The sequence below is a fragment of the Durio zibethinus genome, chromosome 12 (assembly GCF_047325235.1).
Source record: "Durio zibethinus cultivar Kanyao isolate XHJ-2024 chromosome 12, ASM4732523v1, whole genome shotgun sequence".
NCBI classification, from domain to species: Eukaryota; Viridiplantae; Streptophyta; class Magnoliopsida; order Malvales; family Malvaceae; genus Durio; species Durio zibethinus.
Window position 1 is genome coordinate 2,580,735 of NC_143173.1, and position 23,721 is coordinate 2,604,455.

Below are 23,721 nucleotides of genomic sequence, written 5' to 3' on the forward strand. Positions count from 1 at the left end.
CGTTGCTGATCACAAGCTTGAATCACCATACCCACCAAACGATCTGAAAGACTACATTTTACAACTGGAAAGGCAGAAGGCAGATCGAAACGATGCTGCTAGGAAGCAAAAGCAGGAAACATGCCAGAAAAAAAACTGGAAAAGTCCCTTCTGCCAATTCAAAACCACGGCACGAGTGTGGAACTAAGTTAACCTCCATAAATGTTTCAGTAGAAGCCGTCTCAAGCACTTCTTCTAGTGCTGGTTCCACAGTTAAACTGTCACCTTTGCAACTACTGGAAAGCTTCTTTGCAGATCAAGCTGTGCCACACGTTTTATGGGACAACACCAATTTCTCTGCTGACACAAACCTATTAAGTGGTAAAAAGCAGGCAGATATGGCTACCATTGCTGATAACAGAAGCTCAGACTCTGATTGAAATGAGCAACTTAATGAAATTTAGCCCTGTGAGTTTGCTGTTTGCCTTCTGTAGAAGCTTTTGCTTTGGTATTTGATTTCTCAGAGAGACCATGGAACCTGGACAATAATTTTTTACTGCTTGTAAAATGAGCTGTTAGCTCAGTGGTACTAGAGTCGGTTCCAGGACTGAGGGTTTCAAGTGGAACATCAAAAGTAACTGTTTGTAATAATTATAATATAATCTAAGAAAGTAATTTGCATTTTGAAAGTTGAAACAGTTTATTTGTAATTTGAAAATTTCCCTCATTTTTGCTAATCAAAGACATGGGCAGATGCCAAGATCAAGAAAAACTTGGAGCTAGCCCAGTCTTACATCAAACACAGCCCACTTGAACATGTCTACTCTTTAGCCTGTCTCCAGTCCTGGCTCCTGGTCCTGGTACGTCCCCAGTCCTGCATTATAATAATATTTACCGTTTCACTTAAATATTATTATTTTTCACTAAATCTAGCTTTTTAGATTTGTGATTGGCAAAAAAAGAAAAAAAAATTTGTTTAGACTTATAGATAGTTTTGTCCTTAAATGGATAAAAACATGAGGTGGATTCAATGTTGATTTCGTGTGGGAAGCAAAGACCAAAAAGGAAAAATATGAATAAAGTTATTTGTATTTTTTTTTCACCTTGCACATGCCACACCAATCAAAGCAAAAAGGAAATAAAAAACTAAAAACTAAAGAGAAACGTCAATATTAACTTTAAAATTTAATTTAATTAAATCATATAACCAATATTTTTAAAATGCTACAGAATCATTCTGTCTCTGGCAGTTTTTTGACTTGTTACATCAACTAACTCTCCTTTTGGCAAAGTTCTTCTGTTTAATACGCTATATATACACCAAACTTATTTATGTATTCTGATTTATATTAATTTCTCTTTTTTTGGGTTTCTCAAAGTTTAGCTGGCTTTTTTGATCTTTTGCTGAAATGGGTAGTACTGGGATGTTGAACAATTCAACTATGATATGTGCTCCATTAATGGCTCAATCAGTGGAACAAATGGTTAAAGACATGCCCCAGGCAAAGGCTGAAGGTGCCCAAGTTGTTGAGGTTAGATTGGAGCTTATCAAGAATTTCCAGCCTCACCAGGATATTCAAATCATCCTCAAAAATAAAGTTTTGCCAGTGATCATTGTATATAGGTAATCATCTCAACTATGTTTTTTTCTACCAGTGGATTTCTTAGTTTTATGTTATTTGAGCAGTCTTATGAATATTAGGAGATTAGAGTTGGAAAAAATGCTTTTTTTCCCTCATTTTAGAAGTCAAGATTGTATTTGGTAGATTCTTTTCTGTATGTTACCGTACCTTGTCCTTTTTTGTGGAAAAGTTATTATTAGGTCCCATCATTTCTTTTTAAATGGATGTGGCCAATAATTCAGAATCACATGCAATGTATTTTTGTGCAAAAACTGCAGCATATCGTTGTAAGGATGGGCTTCTATTGGGTGATTTGAAGACAGGGGCATCCCGAATTCAACACATCAAATAGCTGCAATAATAAATGTTTTTTGTTCTACCTATTTGAGACCAACCATGATACTGAACGTTGTCACTTGTGCTTGTGGATGCAAACATATCGTAGAAATTGCTGGAAACAGAGAGGACAAATATCAGTGCCCAACTTTATGGAGTTTTTAATGAGTTTGTACTCTTTTTCTGCATGAAAATGTATCGTACTGCTACTTATGTTAATAATGTTTTCTTCATTTTCACTTTCAGAAGCTTGTGAGTTGTGTTGTGAGGTAGGATAATTAGATTACAACAGGTGGCAGTGATAGAATATTGCCATTCTTTCTGAGATGACAGGAATCTATGTTGTATGTAACTTCTAAAACTGTAGGAAAGATGAAAATATAACTTGGGTTTGAAAGTTTGGGAAGGTTTGAAGTTTCCATGTATTGAATTTGTAAGATTCAGTCTTTTCTTCAGGCCTAAATCGGAAGGTGGTCAGTATGAATGAGATGGTCACTCCCGGCTTGAAGCACGTCATTTAGCTACAGAAATGGGAGCTGATTATGTTGATTTTGAACTCAAGGTAGCTTTTAAATTGTTGTACTTTTGTTCGCAAACTATTATACTCTTGATTATTGCATTTTGGTGCTTTCATTTCTATTATTGACTATTTTACAAACTTAAATAATATTTTCACCCATTTTCGTTTCTCATTTATCTGATAGCAGTTAAAAAGTGCCATAGGCAGTTTTCCCTTTGAATGACCTGTTTGTTCCTTTGAAATTTCTCGTAGTTTTTTCTGACTTGCATATCATGTGATTGTCCAGGTTGCTTCTGATCTTATTTGGGAATAGAAAATGAAGAATGGTAGTGATACCAAATTTATTGTGTCATGTCACATAAATGGAATGACCTCTTCAGATGAAGAGTTAAACAATCTTGCTGCTAGCATGTGAGCTACCGGAGCAGATATCATCAAGATGGCACATTTTGTGATGGGAAACCAAAAGTAGCAGAAGATTACACGCAAACAATTGTATGCTGACATGTTCTATATCGATATATTTACCTGTTTCATATAGAGGCGATTCTAGAATTTTTCCTATATCCAGAATTCCTAGTGCTTCAATTCCCTATTAATAGCATCTGCTTGCAGTTTCCTATATTTATATATTTGACAATGTTATCAAATTTTTTTTTCATGCACTATCAGTCTATAGGTGCTGCTGTTAATACGATTGTAAGGGGCCTTGTGATGGAAAGCTGATAGGTTATAATACTGACTGCGAAGCTGCAATAACTGCGATCAAGGATGCTCTAAAAGGTACCTGCCATTGATGAGAAAAAAAATGCTCATCATGTCCTCATAGAAGTTTATTGTATTGATCAAAGACTAGTCCATTCTAGATGCCGATATCCTGACACTTTTGTACTTGCAAACTGTAAACTACTATAGAAAAGAGATGCACTGGTAATAAAGTATCTTTAGGCAGTCCGATATCAGGGAAACTCTTTGTGCTAGTTGGTGCTGGAGGTGCAGGAAGAGCATTGGCATTTGGTGCTAAAAGCAGAGGAGCTCAAATAGTCATTTTTGACATTGATTTTGGTATGTGATCTACAATTCTTAAAAGGCAAATCCATGGTTTTTCCCTTTATGCTGACAGGATTGTCAACTATAACTTCTGCCTACGCTTTTTTAGTACATTGTTGTAGCATTGGGAATAAACATTATGAGTAGAGAATCAAAACCCTTCCTTACTATTATCATTGCTTGTGGAAAAAGAGAGAGCAAAGTCCCTTGCTTGTGCTGTCTCGGGTGAAGCTCGACCTTTTGAAGAAGTAGTTAACTTCCAGCCAGAGCAAGGATCGATCCTTGCAAATGCAACACCCTTAGGAATGCACCCGAATACTGATCAGCGCAATCCTGTTGCTGAGGTCTCCACCTTCCATCACTAAGTGCCATTTCTTTTCTGAAGCATAAAGTTCAATTTTGTTTCATTACTGAAGTTATTTGCTTTCAATGTTCCAGGCAACTTTGGGAGATTATGAGCTGGTCTTTGATGCTGTTTACACTCCTAGGAAAACAAGACTATTAAAAGATGCGGAGGCAGCAGGAGCAATCATTGTCAGTGGAGTTGAAATATTCCTCAGACAAGCTATTGGTCGGTTTAATCTCTTCACTGATCGAGAAGGTATCTCTTGAATCTCTTCCTTCCCTATCTGTTTCATGACCTTAAACTACATCATAACCACTCTTGACACTTTATTTTCTAATTAAATCAATTAGAAACTTTAGACCTTTTAAACCGTTTTTAGATCATTACTGCAAAATGTAAGTTGATGGTTCAACCATTTTGATCTTTTGCTGTTAAATTTTAGTCATGACAATATTGAAAATGAAAAATAAAAGCTTCCGGTGAGTAGCGAATCCCATCTTTATTTCATTAGTTGGATCAATGTGTCAAGTTTATGATGTGGAAAAACTACTTTGGTTGAGTTGTAAGGGCTTGTAAGGTTTAAGTCCGAGTCCCACCGTCAGCATTCTCTTTTGGAGAACGATCTGTAAATCTAAGTCTTTTCTAAGATATACAGTCTACCCTTTCCTAAAATTAGAAAGCTTCTCCCCACCCTAAACTTTCAAGATAAATTGGCAGGAGATACCCTATTTTGAACCTCTTCCAAGAATCCTGGTTTCTAATTTTACCATATATTGTCATCAAGTTCAGGTTTTATGGTGACAATCTGAGTTATTCTTCCTCAAAATTACTTCCTAATACAGCTGAAGAATTTGAGCTGCAATATATATTCTCAAATTTCTTAATATGGTTTAAATGAGGTCAATTTTTTTGTTCTGTTTTGCAGCACCTAAAGAGTTAATGCGGGAGATCATTATGACAGAATTCTGATGCATTGCATCACTCAGAATAACGTACCATTAAGTAGTATACTAATCCTTGTGGATTAAAGTGGTAGGTTATTTTAATAATGAAAAGTAAAAGTTATTTCAATTTTTAGTTTGTTTTTTAATTTAATTAGAATTATGATAAAAACAATGATATAGAAGAAATCAAAGAGAATCTAAGGAAATAATTAAATTTTAGATCCTCTCAATTAAGTTATTACTCGATTTATTTGATCTATCAGCTTTACCTCGATGATTTGTAAAAATTTTCTAATACAATAATCAAATAATGTTTGTTTTAAATTAATCAATGATGGGCTTATTTTTTTTCTCATTTCATTATACTAAATTAGAAATTAGGCCTCTTAAATCCTTAACTTTTGTAAAAACAAAATAATTTGACAAATTAAATTACCATAAATCATTTTAACCATCATAATACTAAAATTTTAATTTAACAAATCAAATTACTGTAAACTCAATTTACATAAAATTCACTTTGAATTCAATTTAAATATGTTAAATATGCATATTTTAAATTTCAATGGGCCTAAATCTAGCCAATTTTTATCTTTGTTTTTTTTTCATGATTTTCAAAGTGTCCTTCATTTTGGTTTTTGTGGGTATAATTTTTTTTTTTTAATTTTTCAAAGCTTCCATTCTTCAATCTGGGTTTGCTTCATTTGTTTGTTATTTTGCTGTTATGTTTTGTTAAAATTTAAGTTTTATTTTTTTTTTTTAGTTTTTATCTTTGTTTATGTTATTTGTTATTGTTCGATGGTTAAATGGCTTTGTGAGTGTATGTTTTGAAATTTTTTTTATCTACTTTTGGTTGATGAAGTTAGTTCTGTGGAGATCTTGGGATTTGTTTGGTTCCTGAGAAAATAAGAAAGTGGAGTGGCTCCGAACCCGTGCGGCTTCGAGACCCGGGCATTCACCCTTCCGGCATCCCAGATCAGCCTAACCGTCACGGTTCACACTCTTGCGAGGTATTGTCCGCTCTGGTCCCCTTGGCCTCACGGTTTTGTCCTACAAAAAGCGCCTCTCAAGTTTAAGATTAAGTCTCTACATATATATATCATTCCTTATTCACACATCCTCCTGATTTGGGATTGGGGGTGTTACAATCTCCCCACCTTTAATGCTTGACGTCCCTGTCAAGCCGAGTCCATCTACAGGGCCAAGATCACACCAGACCATCGTGTAGCATTTAGTGACTCCTACGGCTCTCCATCGTATAGCACTTAGTGACTTCCACGACTGCGGACTGGAGACCGCTCTGATACCATTTGTAGAGACCCGCACCCAACCTGCGAGGTATTGTCCGCTTTGACCCGAAGGTCTTACGGTTTTGTGCTACAAAAGGCGCCTTACAAGGCGGAGGTGGTGTGAACCCTTTTATACCCTAGTGACCCTCGTATTATGTTCGATGTGGGATTCAGGACTCTTCCTTAAGTCCGTAACATTTTTTCGCACCCAACCTCGTGATGCCCTCGTCACGGAAGCTGGCCACCCTGCCTACCTCCCTCGAGGTGCTTGGTGTGGATCGAACGGTTTAGGGCTAGCTCTGATACCACTTGTCACGAGTCGAGACTTAAGCTCCGAACCCACGAGACTCTGAGACCCGGGCATTCACCCTTCCGGCATCTCAGATTAGTTTAACCGCTACGGTTCACACTTTTGTGAGGTATTGTCTGCTCTGGCCCCCCTTGGCCTCACGGTTTTGTCCTACAAAAAACGTCTCTCAAGTTTAGGATTAAGTCTCTACATATATATATCATTCTTTATCCACACATCCTCCTGATGTGGGATTGGGGGCGTTACGCATTGTATTCAAGTTGGTAAGAATTAATCAAATCTGCTAGCTTTTTTTATTTGTTCTGATTTCTTCTTTTTCATTTGGTAACAATGGATAAGTGCATGTTAAGACTTAAAGCTTTGGTTTTGCTGCTTGACTTGTCTTTTTTTTTTCTAACATGTTCCAACTATTAAGTAAAATTTATGCTTGTTATGTGTGTGCTGTTTGTTGGTTCTTTGTTTTTTTATCCTTATAAATTTTAACTTTATTTCTTGTTAATATGGTTGATTGTAATGTTTTTGTTATGTGTCCTTTTTTACCATGAAATTTGATCCCTTGCTATTTTAAAATTGAATTTTCTCTGATTTTAGCCATTATATTTTGGTTGAAATGTTGTTTGGATTCATTGACATTGTGATCCAGGTATGTTATTTACTAATAGGCTTACTTGTTATCTTCAGAATCATGTTACAGGCTTTGAGATTTGGATTCTTGGTTTTGGGAGCTTTAGGATTTTACTTGAGTGTGGCTGCTAGGAGCTGTTTGGTGGTTACAGGTCGGTCCTTGCATTTCTTGTTTTAACTGGCTGTGTTGAGTCTAGCAGATTTTTTGGTGTTTGTTGCTTTAAGTTGTAGCAAAACTTGCTCTCATCATTTCAGTTTTTACAGTAGTTCGTAGTTTGTCTTTGTCATTTACACGAGGTTTACCTCTCTTTTTCTACAGTTCTTAAACTCTCTTTTATTTGTTTTACTTCAAAATTCCATACAAATTTTTATTTTTTTTTCACATCTCTTCCAAGACTCTCTTTTTAGGTTTTTGACGCTCCATTTTTGGCAATGCGCTTTAACTGTTTGATGTAACGCTTCTTATAAACTTTGCAAAGTCCTTGCAATTATGTTTTGACATTTTGTTTTTGTTTTTCAGGGTGTTCTTTGTAAGATGTTGAAGCAATTAATAGGGAAGGTTTTGAGCAAAAGGGTAGTTTCAGATTCTGGAGATAAGCTTCTTTTGCATTGCTTGTACTTGCCCACGAATTCTTTTCATACTGGATAGGTAATTCGTTTTTTCTTTTAAACTTTATTAAGTTTTTATGGATACCCAATTCTTTTCTCCATAGAAAAAATTGTCAAGTAAAACCAAATTGATGTCCTAACTCTAGATATTGTATTCATTGTTTGATATTTCAAGAAACAAAGTACATAGAAACATTGGAAATCTTATTTGCGATATATTTTTGTCAAGTCCTCTATGTGTGTGATGCATAAAAGAATCAATTGGTGAATTTGATTGAAATTTAGTTAGCGAAGAGTTCTTAAGTTCTATTCAAAAGTTGGCTTTTTCCAACTTTCAACACTCATAATCATATAGCAGAATCCAGTTCGATCAAGTTTTGGTTTTGCCCAAATTTTTTGCCTTTTTATGATGCTAGTAATGTTCCATAATGGGTGGAGAGATTTAAAACTTATTGTAACATCTACCTTATTGAAAACTTGAAGTGAAACATTCAACATGGCTTGCTTGGAGGGGTCTGAAATTGGTTAAGAAGAGAAGAGAAATGATGAGGGAGGGAATGTACATAATCTGTTCATACGTCCCTATTTATTTGATTTGTTGATTGAAAGAAGGTTATGTGAATCTAGTTCGATGATGTCATTGTTCCCTCAAAATATCTACTTCATTCCTTTCTTCCAAAATTTATTGCTGAATATACAATTATCAAGCTGTTTCTGATGCTTATAACCTTGTTTCTAATGGTTCGTATATGGAATTCATGTTATTCAATCTATGGTTAAATGTTGCTTCATTAGGTAGAAAGTTTAGATTCACTTCCAAACTTTTTAGAAATCACAATGGCTAATTGACTCAAACTAAACAGTTTGTTTTTGGTAAAATTAGTAATTTGTCTGTTCGTGTCATGTTTTGCATGAAAATTGCATGTCATAATTCATGTTGACATAGAAAACAAGAAATATATATTTTTTTGTTTTTGTTAAACTCATATAGTATTTTCGTTAAAATTTTAAACCATATCATCTTTGTCTTTTGTTTGTATGATTTTCATGTCATGATATTATGTCAGTGTTTTAGATTGTGAGGTTTAATTTTTTATAATGGCTACAACATTTACCCTTTTTAAGGTTCATTGTGCACCAAGAAGTTTTTAAAGACTACAACAATAATCCCAAGTTTCTCTGCTGCAGAAATGCCAATGCAACAAATGAAGCAGATGCTCGGACAGAAACAGTAGAGGAAGAACCCAAAGATGAAACTTCAGAATCTGAACCTGAAAAAGAAAGCAACAACATCTCCATTACTCCTCTCCTTCCACTGAATCCCTTGACAAGGACCTCAAAAAGTTTCATTTTTTTATTCAAGTTGGCCTCGTTTTACATGGAGAAATGGTCGATTTTGAGGATGTCCGTATTCTATATTGACAACAGGTGGTTTAGAAGACTGCTGCAACCTTTCAACCAAGGGCTTCCACAGCTACTGAAAGCCCTGCTGTGCCTGGAGCTGCCTTGTATATCGTTTTTGAGTTTCAAGGCTATGTCTCATTGCTGTTGTGTGGAGCTTTGTCTTTCAATCTTATATTTCCATTAAATGAACCTGATATTTGGAGATTGATGGGCATTTGGTACATTTGGATGTTCAGTGAGTTAGTCCTAAAGCTTTTACTTAATACTACTAATTTTTTGCATGCTCTGGTTATAGGGTTTCTATCGAAGTTATTGCGTGTTCTACAAACAACATTATTTAGTTACTTATTGCCTATTTATTTACAGCAATTCCATCCCTTCAAGCCAGGGAATGCTCAAAGAATGAAAAAGAAGCTAGCTCTTAATTATCTCTTTCTCATCATCCTCTTCCTAAATGTTATAATCCCTTTCTTTTGGAAGTCTTTTGAAATTGTTTGGTCTGCAAACACTGTAGCCTTCTTTGCCATGTACTTTTTTGCCCTTCCATTATCTCCCTTTTTATTTACTACAACTACTACTATATTACTTTCTGTGAGCATTTTGCTTATTGAATATATATATATATATATATATATATATATATGTTTCCTACAGCTTGGATGACTACAGAAAACAGATAAGTGCACTGGCATTCAATTGGAACAATGGTGCTATCATTCTTAAGTGATTACTAGCTTCAAACTCATGACGCATGCATGCGAGATATCAAATATCTTGAATATGATTATTGCGGCAACTCACAACCAGAATGAAGATTATTCATGGTTAACAAGGAAGAAGGTGGTTGTTTCATCTGAGCAAGACATGGATCGATATCTCTTAGAAATGTAATTACAAACTGATATTGATTAATCAATGTTCTTGGCATTATGGTTGTTTCTCTTACTTCTATTGAGGAAATATGTGTATACTCAGAAGTCCTTTAGGAGAATCTAACAATTGAAATTTCTGAATTTCTTCAGACATTTTCTTTGACATGCAAACTGATGAACCAGTGAAATTATCATGGTGTGTTTTTATGGATTTTCTTGATGATGATAGTAGCAGGCCATACACTTACCAGAAAGAGAAAAAGTCGAAGAATCCAAATAAATGTCATTTAAACAACGCACTGTAGCCTACATGGAGCCATTTACACCTAATGTCTTCGTCTCAAAGCGCTTTGTTTTTGCTTCCCTTACTCATAGGGTGACATGTAAGCAGGTTGCTGTGGCTGGCACAAACTCTAAAGACATTAAAGCAGTGCTGGGATCAAGATCAGACATTCCTTCTTGCTTGGCAATTGGGCAGATTTTAGCTAAGAGAGCAAGAGAAGCTGATGTATATACCACTTCTTATACTCCCAGGGAGGGACAAATTTGAAGGAAAAATCATAGCGTTGGTTCAGTTCCTCATTGATAATGGAATTGATATCAAAGTTTATCTTGACTTAATGCTTTACTCAAACTTGTAGAAGATGTTTTTCGTTATTTTGGCTTGAGAATATGATTGAACCAAAACCATATTTTGGATATGAAAACAATGTAACCATTGCATTTTTATGCCTTTTTTTTGTTTATTATATATCATTTTAATTTTACAATGGCTACTTCGAGCAAGCTTTTTTTTTTTTTTTTTCTGTTTGGATATATATATATATATATATATATATATATACTTATGGGGAGAGAGTAAGGATTCAATTTCATTAGTGTATTTTTATATTTTTCATCATTGAATTAAAATTAAATTTTTGACTAATTTGCATCAAAGTGATATTTTTAATTTTAGTTATTTTGATTCTATAGTAAAAAAAAAAAAAATTGTACAAGCTGCAAATAGAAGAAATTAGCTTTATTAATTTAAATTCTCATAGTTACTTATCAGTGTTTAAAACCAAAATAAGACACTTTTTATAAGGTTAGAAGCCAAAGACTCCTTCAAGAAAATTACAAAAAAATTCGACTTTAAAATTGATGTCTATTGTAAATAAAAACCATTGTACTTGAACAATGATCCTCCGTTCCTTGTACTTGGAAACTCTTGGTTTATTCAGGGGACCAAGAACCTTGCTGCAGGTTGTTCTGTTTATGTCAATGCCGATAGAAAATGTCCTAAATGAAAATCAGAAATAACCACTCCATTTCACTGATTTCTCAGCCATTGGGCCTTCCTGCAAGCGTTTGACTTGTATATGTTTTCAATTAATGAAATGAAACTAGCAAGCCTTTGCTAAAGTTTGATAAGTACCAGCTTCTTAACTTGACATGAAGCAAATGCTTTGTAAACCTTCAATGGCGATTGGATTCTTTCCCGTTTTCCATTCAATCAGTAGTATTAATTGGCCTTAACCCTCACCGTATGAGAAAACCGGAAGGGGCATTCGTTCTGCCCAATTTCCCTGTACCATCAGCCTCCTTGACAATTGAATGCTGGATTTACAATTCACATTGATAATAAAAAATGTAAGTCACAGATCATGGGGGGAAAAATCAAGTGATAATTAATATATAAGCACATAAATTGCCTAAAGCCAAAGAAAACGACTAACCTTGTTCACCATGATCCATCAAATTTTGCTTCTGAACAGTGCCACTAAGGTAGCATGGAACTCGGCACAAGGGTCGAGTAGAATGGAACAGGTTATAGTCAGGATGGATAAATTGCCCATTCACAAGCTGTTGTAGGCACAGCACACCTTCGGGCACCCAATGGACTCAAGAATTTGCCATTGGTTCAATGCAGCAGAAAATCACCTGTAAACAAACACAAACGATCAGCCAGCCCAAACAAAAACCATCAATTTGAGCCTCCAGAATAAATATGAATTGAGCTTTCTTTCAAGTTTCAACATGAAATAGTTTGTACCTTCCCAAAAAGGGAGAGTGGCAAATCCTTGAAATTTCAAAATAAGTATGTGATCCTGAACTTCATAATATTTCTCCTTATCCTCTGACTTCAGAATTGTTGTCATCTATAACTTCTCAACACACAGATCATTAAAAATGGAAAAGTAGTACATATGTTATTACTTCCGAGGTTGATCAAATAAATGGCAAGCTATAATTAGTCACCATAGAAACATAAAAGACTAAAAAGAAAGAAGCTGCGACCCTTTACAGGTTGATCAAATGCAGCATGACTAAACTTGTCTTTAGAGACAGAATAGCTTGGCAGCACTGCCCTTTATTAACATGACAATTGACAATCAAAAGAAACGAAAAAAAGGAGTACCATTATTTCATTTAAAGAACCCTTGTATTATAATAAAGAAATCTTATAACCATTTGATTTCAAACGATGAAGTATCAATAATGATGTCTCAAAATACATACATTGTTTACTTCACTATGCCAAGGCACAGAAATGCTAGCCGTGAAGGAAATAGGAATTAGAACCCTTGCACTTCTGAACTTGAGATGAAGAAAACACCTTCAAATGAAGAACTTACCTTATTCAAGGAAAGAAAAATCATTTGCATTAGATGAGTACAACAAAAGCTATAGCTTCTCAAGACGCATAGAAAGAATTGTTGGCTTACACTGTTTCTTAGCAGTTGAAGGATTATTATTGTATCAAACTATTCCTTTGCTTCATTGTGAAAATTTTAAAAAAATTCACCATTACGATGAGTATGATTACTGCTATCTTATCTATTATGTCTGCAACTACAATAAACACAACGTGATCGAAAATGCAACCACAACCTTGATCGTATTTTAAATCCCTGATCACAATATGAACAAATATTATTGAATGTGAAAAAGAAAATTACTTTTATTACTCTTTGAAGAATCAGTATCATAACGAATAAAAACAAAGCCCTCTGATTTCAAATGTAGAAACAAGAGTCACGTGTCTTACTAAAAGGCAATAAGTATTTTAAAAAGAAAAACCAATTTATATGACAGAATTTTGTCATAAAAAAATTTTTTTTGACATTATCCAATAATCTATTTCAGTTGCTCTAGAAAATCCTAAAAGAAGAAAATTAAATAAAAACTTTGATGTAAATAAAAAGGCAAAATTGTTTAAAAATTACATAACATTATTCTGATATGAGAAATAAGAACTAGGTGGGAGGCATCAATCACCTACATAATTGGTGAAGAAAAGGTAAAGCTTTTGAGTTGAAAGAAACAAAAGCTATATTATTTACGAATTGTATCCGAAGATTCATAGAATGAAATTTGGCTTACTTGTGTGTTAGAAGTTGAAGGAATGCCTTGATCTTCTACAGAATTCTGCATTTCCTCCACACGATTCTACATATATATATATATATATATAAATCACCAACACCAATTAATACTAATTGCTCATGAAAGCGAAAAGATGAATTAATTTTGATTTGCAATGCAGTCATAATCAACGCCCCCTACCACAAAATTTCTTTGTCAATAATAATCAAAGAAATTTGAAAAAACATACCCATTCCTTGAACAGTTTTTGTATGGTGCTATTGAGGCTTCCTTCCCAAATAAAATCCGCTTCACGGTCCCAATATCTTTGTACTTTGTGCAACATTGGAGTGTTTAACCCTCCCTTAGAGAACACCTTCATCTTTGGGCAATCTTCCACAACCACTGTGGCTAAGGATGGGAATCCAAAGGTATGATTCCCTGATGAGCAGAAGCTTTCTAGATTTGATAGTCTAGTAAGCTCCAAAAGGTTGAGTTTGGGGAAAATGATTTCATCCTTCACTTCATGGCGATCCCCATCGCTGCCTTCTACTATTTCTGCTATCCTTTCACAATTACCTATCCTCATTTCTCTGAGCTGCACTAGGCTTTTGGCTGTTGAATGTGTAACTAATTTTATGATCCCATCACATCCTTCAACTTGAAGAGTCATCAGATTCTGGAAACATACTGAGGATGTAACTAAATAACTTTTTAATTTGGGACACCCTACCACATGTAAAATCCTTAGATTTTGGAATCCTTCCTTTTCCTTCCATAGATGCATCAATTCATAAAGATAAGTAAGCCGTAATTCAGTTAACCGAGAGAGCACCATCGATGCAGATGCAGGCTTTTCCTCACCACCAACTCCTTCACTTTGGAATACCAACTCTTTAAAGTAACATCTTCTTATTTCAAGCCTTTCCAGATTGGGTAAGGATAGTAATTGGAACAGGTAAGATGGGAATATGGCTAATTGTTGAGGATACCGTTCAAGTCGGAGAACTTTTAGTTTGCAAAAGTAGTCCGATGCAAGTGGTAGGCCATGCAATCTCTCTTTCATCCCATCATCCCAATCGAGGTCAAGTTGTTGTAGATTTGGGAGTGCCAACTGCACAGTTCATGCAAGTGTTAATGGGACAGAGGATGAGTTATCGAAAGGGATAAAAAAAATGATTGTAATATGGTGGAATAAAAAGAGAAATTTTAAAAAGTATATCTTTAATATAAAATGTGTATCTTTTTTTTTTTTTACTGAATCATGTATACTTATATAGCACCAACCGATTTGAGTTTATTATTATTATTAACATATTCTTTTTGTTAAAAAAAATAGATAAAATCATATTCTAACTTTGGATGCACATCAACTTTTACAAAAATTTATAATTCAAAAAATTTTTTTAATGCATATAACTTTACTGAAAAACTAGTAAAGTATACATTTAAAAAAAAAAATCAAAATCTGACTATTGAAATTTAAAGGTACCTCTCTAATTAAATTATAGGTCAATCGAAAGTTGTACTATAAAATCATATATTATATCTTCGTAAACAAATTAGAATATTTTATTCTTACAAATATATTAATAGTTTACGTATTTTCTTTTTAATATTTATTATGTTGCCATTAAATACTTTTTTTTATTTTTTATTTCAAAACACATCAATCTCTTTTTTTAAAATTCTGATCCAAAGAGTATTTAAGATTTAGGATTTAGGGGTGCTAAATACACCACAATTTTACTCTTCATACCCTAATTTTTAAAATTTTCTTAAGTAAAATTATTTAATTATATTTTTTTTACAAATTTTTGAATATTTATATTTGGAAAGTTATATAATTTTTTGGAAATAAATTTTTAAAAAGTTATATAGCTTTCCAAAATTAAATTTGCAAAAAGCTATTTGAAAATTTATTTTTGAGAGGTGAGACAATAAAATTTTTAAAACAATTACAAAAAAAGAAATTTTATTAAAAACTATTATTAATTAATGTAATGAAAAACTTATTATTGAAAAATCATAAATTTTAAAATTAATAAAAAAAAGTTGATTTTACTATTTGACCTTAGAAAAATAAACAAATCTTATAAAACTCCAATTAAATATTTCATCTCTTGATGTTATGAAAGATGATAAAAAAACTATTAAGTTACATTTAAAACCTGAAACTCTTAAAAGTTGTACAAGTAATAATATTGAATACTAAATAATTTTATCAAAATCTTATACGTTAATTGTAGAAATCTATCGTGATAAGTAGATAGAGATACTTTTTTAAAAATTTTAGTTTAGTTAAAGTTAAAAAAATGGTTTATTAAAAAAATATGAATTTTAAATTTATAAAAAAGTCAAAATAGTTAAATTAACTTTTTTATTAATTCTAAAATTTATAATTTTTTTCTAATAACTTTTCTTATTACACTAATTAAAAAAATTTTAATAAAATTATCTTTTTGTAATTTTTCTTAAATTTTCAATAAATCACCTTCCGAAAATGAATTTTTGAAAAATTGTATAATTTATTGGATATGAATATCAGGAAATTTATGAGAAAAGATAATTAAGTAATTTTATTTTTAAAAAAATTTGAAAAAAAATTATCATGTGAAGAGCAAAAAAAAAGGATTATCCTTCTCATTAGGATTTAAGGGCTAGGAATCTCATTAGCAACTAGTAATATAAGTAGTTTACCCTCTATTAGATTGTTGAAATCAAGAATAAATTCTTAAACTCAATGATGTAATTAATAATTAGGTACTATTTCTATTCAATATATAATTTTATCTGTCAATTTGTAAATGAGTTTAATTATTTGAAACAAATTGTATTTTTTTTTTTTTCACAATGCTTTGGAAATTCTAAATCATATGAGATTTTTTTTCTCAACTGAATTTTTAGATTTAGAATTTAAAGTTTAAAGTTTTAAAGGTTTAAATAATTTATAGATATGCAAATATAATTTACTAGATATGAAAATCCAAAATTTTAATAAAATGATATATTAAAAAACATATAATAATATTTAATAGTTTAAAACTCTATAAACAATGAACAAAATAATAATTTTAAGTTTATATTGGAGCAATGGAGGGAGGCATTAAAAAAAAAAATACCTTTTCATTGAATAGGTATTTTGAAACAGCCGTTTGGAAGTTCTCCATTGAGATGCTATTCTTTCCTGCTTCATTTCCAGCAGTTGTTCCCATATTTGTAGAATCAGAATGAACTGTGTTCAAAACAGGACATCCTTCTATATGCAGATTTCTTAGAGAAGGGAATTCAATCATATTTCCAAAGCCAAATCTTTTTAGATTGGGAAGATCCTTAAGCTCGAAGTAGTCTAATTTAGGAAACACCATTTTCCTCATCCTTTCTTCTTCTTCCACTAATCCTTCCGTCACTGTTATTATCTCTTCAATTTTATTACAGTTTACAACATAAAGTGTTTTCAGTTGCACAAAGCTTTCAACCATAGAGGAAGTAAATATATTCTTCAAATTATGGTAGAAGTGCACTTCCAACTTTGTTAAATTTTGAACACCAAAAGAATTTACTGAATGTTGCTCATACCATAGTTTTCTAACTACGATTGAGCTTAGATGCAACTCCTCTAAGCTTAGGAACACAACCTGCAAATAAAAGTAAAGTTTGACAATCAACAATTCCCTTATTATTCAAATATTAAAAAGAATTAATAATGATTTCCAGCATTGATATAACACAAAGAAATAATATATGATTGCCATTAACCATATATTTCTACAACTCTGCCATCTTTAATTATTCTAGCAATATAACCGAACTTTCTTGTAGATCAAAAAAAAATTTATTTATAGTTAAATAAATTTAATAAATCAATGAATATAATTTTTCTATAATTTCTTAATAAAAACAATGATTTATAAATATTTATTAATTAATTTGTGGATAATATTTTTATTTTATTTACATAACATGTTTACAAATCAAATACATATATCCATATTTTCAAATATAGTTAAAAATATTAAAATAGATAATTTAAAAACTTAAAAAGGGAAAAGTGCCAAGCAAAAAGGGGGGAAGAAAAATGACCTAAATGAATATGCCAAATAAACACTTCCACTTAGAGATGACAATGGACGGATAGGAGCATGTTATGCTTGTCTCGACTCCAACTCAATATCTGATTATTATTTTTTATACCTAAATCTAACCCAATATATATTTGTATAATTATATATAAACATAATATTTTATAAAATAAATGTATTAAATAATAATTTTATTAATATAATAAATATATAAATTAAATTAAATAAATAATAAAAAATATATTCTTATATATACGGACGAGACAAAACAAAACACTTTAAATATATTTTCAACCTAACCTCGAAGTTAAAAAAAGAAAAATCATTCCTATTGAATTGGTTAATCGAAATCTATCATATACGAATGATTTTAACATCTATAAAATTTCTTACAAAATTCATTTTATTTAAAAAAAATGAACCAAAAAAAGGAATGGAAGTGTTGAAAAAAAATATATAAATAGGATTGCTACCTAAACAATTCTATTGTTAATTTATCTTCCAAAGCATAGATAAAAAATATTAAAACAGACAATTAAAAACAAAAAAAAAAAGTTAAAACTAAAAAAAATGGCCCAATCAAACAAAATAGTCAAATTAATGGAGGATGCATGGTCACTATCCTTTAAGGATAGAAAAGAGGTCGAGTCAGGGTGGGCTTATACACACCTTGACTCTTAATTCGAATTTTCAATAATTCAACTCCATTTTGATTTTAACCAGACATTGCGTTATCATTAATTGATATCTAGTCCCAGCCTATTACATATATGTATAGCCCACATCCAATTCAAATTAATAAAAAATAATTTGATAATTTTAACTTAGCATAATATTCATAAATATTTTATTTGTTAATATAAATTATATCTTAATTATATATAAATATAATAATAAAATAATTCAACTCTACTTCGATTTCGACCAGACATCGAGTTATCATTAATTGATACCTAATCCTGACCTATCACATATATGTATAATCCACATCCAATCCAAATTAATCAAAATTAATTCAATAATTTTAACTTAGTATAATGTTCATAAACATTTTATTTTTTAATATAAATTATATCTTAATTATGTATAAACTTAATAGCTTATTAAAATAAACTATTACATAATAATTTTATTAATATAAATATATAAATATAAAATTAATTAAATAATAAATTATATATTTTTTATATATATCAAAGATGAGATGGAACATCTCAAATTCGTTTCCTACCTTTATCCGATTTTAAAAAAAAAATCGACCTGATCTCAAATTTAAAAAATAATGTACCTATTGAATTAAGAGAAATCAAAATCCATTGAATTTGTTTAGTCATCCCTATGTTCATTGTCTTTTTTTGTACAAAATTTTTTTGAAAATGGTAATTGACAAAAAAGCAAAAAAAGCCAAATCAAAGTGTTATAAATTTATTAAATTAAGATATTAAATAATAATTTTACTAATATAATAAATATATAAATATAACATTAAATTAATAATAAAAAATATAATTTTATATATATCTTAGACAAGATAAAACACTTTAAAATCACCTTTGAACAAACCTCGATTTAAAAAAAAAAAAACTCAATTTGTTTTTCAAATTTTTTAAAACAATACATTTATATTAAATCAAAACGAATTGAAACCCACTAGATACAAATTATTTCGTAATTTTTATATTCATTATTTTTCTTACAAAATTTATCTAATAAAAAATAAAATCAAATAAAAATTAAAACCAAATAAAAATAAAAAGTACATTTTAGAGGAAGGTTAGGGTGGCACATAGACCCCCATCTTCCTCCAAAATCTAGAATATTTATAGAATGGATTCTTGAAAGCCCTTTGGTTGAAATAATTAACTTCGTCCAATGATTATAATCTTTCATGAGATAATTAGAAAAAAATCAAATATTTGCGTGAAGTTGCAATCAAATAAAGTAAGTCATTAAATTATATTTATGAGTTATTAACTCCTAAAAAAAAAAAAAACAGAGTGCAATTTTAGATCTATAATAATATATAATATCAGTAATTTCATTATATCACTCAAGTCATGACCTATGAAAGTAAGAGTTTTAAAGTTTTATTATTAGAGTTGTTTATCGATTGAACCATCCAGTTCTCTTTTTAAAGTTAATAAAAGGCTGACAACTCCTCCATTTATTTTATTGACAAAAAACCCACTCATTTAACTAATATTTTATTATTAAAATAATAAACTTTTCTATTATTATTAATATTTTAAACATATAAAAACAAAATTTAACAAAAATATAATATTTATTAATAAAATAATTTAATCAGCCTTAATCAAACCGAAGCTTAAAAAATCATACGCAGCCTGACCCTTGACATCTTTAGCTCCGACGATCTCCTCTATAATTCAAATAATTAAGACTTCAGCTTTAAAGTTCTAAGTCTACAATGATAGACTATCTCTTTGAAAGACTACAAAATGTTATAATGTTTGTGAGGAAAAAAAAAAAACAAAACCTACATGAAAAGGAGAATTATAAGACTTGAAGAAAATAACATAAAAGATGGGAAAAAAATCACCTTAAGGGATACATTCTGGTCTTGCAATATATTAACATATATACTTCATCACTTCATTTTCAGGTTAAGTTAATAGAAAAATTACAATCTAAAACACCACTGATAATAAATTTAAATTTTCACACCAACGAAATTAGATGATTGCTAAATAACTCATTAGGATATATTTTTTAAAAATTAATATAATAAAAAACATATGATAATATTTTAACCACACTTACAAAATTTAAAAACTCTACCAACAATGTATGAAATAAAAATTTTATGTTAAAAAAATGGAGAAAAGCATTAAAAAAATACCTTTTCATCGAATAGATATTTTGGCACATCAGTGCAAGGGTTCACCATTGAGATGCTACTCTTTCCTGCTTCATTTCCAACAATTGTACCCACACTTGTAGAATCAGAATGAAATGTGTTCAAAACTGGACATTCAGCTATCCTTCGTTCTCTTAGATAGAGGAATTCATTTGGATTTCCAAAGCAAAATCTTTTGAGATTGGGAAGATTCCATAACTTTAAGGAGTCTAGTTTAGGAAATACCATTTTCTTCATCCTTACTTCTTCCAGTAATCCTTCTGTCACTGTTATTACCTCTTCAATTTCATTACAATTCCCAATAGAAAGTGATTTCGGTTGCACAAAGCTTTCAACCATAGAAGAAGTAAATAGATTCTTCAAATTATGACAGTCCTGAACACTCAACTCGGTTAAATTTTCAACACCAAAAGACGTTACTGAAAGCTGATCATGCCATAATTTTTCAACTATGATTGAATCTAACCACAACTCCTTTAAGCATGGGAACACGACCTGCAAATAAAGAAAATATTTGATAATCAACAATTTTTTATTATTCAAATATTAAAAAAAATTAACAATGATTTCTAATATTGACTACAATTTTCAAGGAGATTATTAAACAAAAATTAAATATTTACTTGAATTTGCAACTACATAAAGTCAATTAAGTCATTAAATTTTGAGTATGAGTTATTGACTCCTAACCCCAAAAATAAAGCGCAATTGACGATCTATATATATAATATCAATTCTTAAGTTCATTATATAACACTCATGTCATGAAAGTGAATTGGAGTTTTAAGTTTCAGAGGCGTATTTGGATTGGCCTATCAAGTCTCCCTTCCAAGGCTGACTCAACTCACTCATTTAATTCTTATTTTATTAAAATAAAAAAATTTTATTATTAATATTTTAATATTGCAAACATATTCAAAATTAATATTTAACAAAAATATAATATTTATTAATAAAATAATTTAATCCTTATGGATAAGATTTGAGTTTAAAAAACTTTTTTTATGTTTTATTGAATACTTATTTTAAATATATTAATCGAATATTTTATGATATATTTTATTTTCATTAATTTTGATACAAAAATCACTAAAATTGAAAGTATAGCAATAAAATTCAATAAAACCAAAGTATAATGACAAAATTGAAGACTCACCTACAATAATAAATTTACTCTTTATCCTAATTATAACATTCACATATTAAATAGAAAATCTAGTTTAAGAAAAAGGAACAAAAACGAGATCAAAAGGAAAAATGTTGGAAGTGAGAATTTAATGAAAAGAAGAAATATATTGACATAAATACCTTTTGGTCAAAAAGCGATCTGGCAGTTGAACTTCCATCCATTGATTGAACTCTTCCTTGTTGAGACGAGGAAAGCTTTTCTTCTGAGTTAAACAAGCCAATGAAACTTGGTAGATATTTTAACGTTAAAGAGCGTAATTGGCTGAATTCTAAAATGTCATCATCACCAATCTCTTCCTCCCTCTTTTCTACAATTAACTCTGTGAAATTCTCGCAATTAGATACATAAATTTCTTGAAGGTGGCCGAGCTTTCTGGCTAAGGCGAATGAGAACAAATTCTTCAACATATTACAATCTCTTACTTCTATCTCTCTTAGTTGACCAAAACATTCAGCTTGGAGTTGACCATAATATATGGCCTCCAAATTGTTCAGTTTAAAAAGACGCAATGTCTCCAAAAGAGGAAATGCTTTACAAGAAGCCAACTCCATGGAGTTAATGAGATGTTTAACCTCTGAATCATTGCGGCCATCAAGAAGTTTTAAATGTGGGAAACCTTCAGTATCTGGATCACAAAGCATGTCCATGGCATCTTTCACTGCATCCTGACGTAGAGTTTCAGTTTTTCTCAACAACGTTTTAACCCCACTATCGTCCAAATGAATTCTTTTATTCAACATGAGTCTCAACTCTCTCGATTTTTTTGACTCGTAACACCACAACTTCTCTCCAATGAAAATTCTGTATCTTTCCAGCTTTTCAGAAAACAGTTCTTTTGGCATAGCTTGCACAATAGGAATATGGACTTCCAAAGTTGTCAAATGAGACAAATGTTGCAACTCAATAGGGCTAGCATTGGATCTTTTCTTCTCATGTCGCTCAACCTCCCATCTATCAAAGCTATCATAGAGGTATAATTCTTCTAATCGGGATAAACTAGACAAGACATTTGGTGGTATTACTTTAAGGTTGTAACAATAACTCAAATCTAGCAATTTTAGCTTGATCAATTGTCCTATTTGGGATGGTAGCTCTGCAATTTCAGATGCGCTGAAGCTAAGGATTTCTAAATTCTTTAACTCTTTAATGATGACTATATCTTTTAAAATGCAGTCAGAAAAACATAGAGTACGAAGATTTTTTAGGAAACAAAACGACGAAGGCATGGATGGAAAATACATTTTGGCAAAATCTAAGACTCTGAGTTTTTGCATTCCCCTAAAGAAGTTGTCTGAAATTTTCAAAGAAGAATCCTCACTACTCAAAGAGACAAAGGTAAGATTTGGACATTCCAACTGATCATGATCAGGAAGCTCACAAACCTTAGCATACTCCAAGCAGATCAGTTCACAATTTCTCATTGTTTCCTCATTTGACAACTCTTTGAATTCATCATCCCTGGCAAGCCAATGGTGGTCCCGTGATGCGATCGACATGGCAACATCATGAACAACATCATGCATATCAAAGCGCTCAAAGGTAGAACCATCAAGCAACAAAGAAGATCTTTTGAGGTCGCTAACCAATGCAGATGCTTTATATCGCGTTTCTTCAATTGTGTTAACTCCATGAAATAAACCCAAACCAATGCCAAATTTCAACAAGTCCTCGATGGCGGCATCATGACCCATTATGCTACAGAGTAGGAAAGTTGGTTGATGTTCCACATCTTCTAAAAATTTGTAACTCAACTCTATAGCTGAATATGCACCTGCTGGTATCCCCTTGAAGTTTCTTTTAGAGGGATTTCTTAGTTCATTCAAAGCATACTTCCAATCAGACAAATTCTCCTTATTTTTCATAGCTTCCGCAACTGTTACAATGGCAATCGGCAATCCAGCACATTCATTGGCCACTTCAATTGCCGTAGTTTCCAAGTCAGGGCTTAGAACAATATCACCTGCCTTCTTCTTAAACAGGTTCCATGCTTCTTCTTCTTTCAATATTTCAATTGGAATGTTTTTCAGCGAACCCATCAAAGATAAAGCATCAACCTTTCTAGACGTCAGTAAGATCTTGCATCCTTGGTGTTCACCTCCGTAAGGAACTCCCAGAGCCTCCATATCCAATTTATCCCAAATATCATCCAAAATAACAAGAACCTTGCTTTTCTTTAGTCTGTTACGCAGTTCGCCTGCTCGCCCGGGCTCACTCTGCGTTTCAAACTTCAGACCCAATTCATCTGCAATCAGTTCTTGAATTTTCTTGATGTCAAAATGCTGTTTTTATATACAAAAACAATTTTAATAAATTATTAAT

The 23,721-nt window shown here is 31.4% G+C and overlaps 1 protein-coding gene and 2 pseudogenes across 1 annotated transcript; 2 read left to right on the forward strand and 1 right to left on the reverse strand.

The window, feature by feature from the left end:
- The first annotated feature begins 1,326 nt into the window (after positions 1–1,326).
- LOC111297417 (bifunctional 3-dehydroquinate dehydratase/shikimate dehydrogenase, chloroplastic-like) lies at positions 1,327–4,904 on the forward strand (annotated as a pseudogene).
- Positions 4,905–7,041: 2,137 nt separating this feature from the next.
- Positions 7,042–10,546, forward strand: LOC111297418 (uncharacterized; annotated as a pseudogene).
- Positions 10,547–10,912: 366 nt separating this feature from the next.
- Positions 10,913–23,662, reverse strand: LOC111296931 (uncharacterized). The gene is made up of 9 exons (XM_089741721.1): positions 21,522–23,662; positions 20,196–20,708; positions 16,376–16,891; positions 13,504–14,367; positions 13,272–13,337; positions 12,408–12,523; positions 11,941–12,052; positions 11,624–11,828; positions 10,913–11,504 (listed from the first exon to the last, which is right to left on the reverse strand). The coding sequence occupies exons 1-6, from the start codon at positions 23,523–23,525 to the stop codon at positions 12,464–12,466; spliced, it is 4,023 nt and encodes a 1,340-aa protein (XP_089597847.1). The 5' UTR covers positions 23,526–23,662; the 3' UTR covers positions 10,913–11,504; positions 11,624–11,828; positions 11,941–12,052; positions 12,408–12,463.
- Between the last annotated feature and the right edge of the window lie 59 nt (positions 23,663–23,721).

What these genes read in the sequence shown, in the direction of transcription:
- LOC111296931 (XM_089741721.1), bottom strand. Translation starts at nt 23,525, where the DNA reads ATGGAGGCTCTGGGAGTTCCTTACGGAGGTGAACACCAAGGATGCAAG. An exon ending in AAAAACTGTTCAAGGAATGG is followed by an intron (nt 13,338 to 13,503) that starts GTATGTTTTTTC and finishes ATATATATGTAG; the next exon opens with AATCGTGTGGAGGAAATGCA. An exon ending in CTTCAACTTCTAACACACAA is followed by an intron (nt 12,524 to 13,271) that starts GTAAGCCAAATT and finishes TCCTTGAATAAG; the next exon opens with GTAAGTTCTTCATTTGAAGG.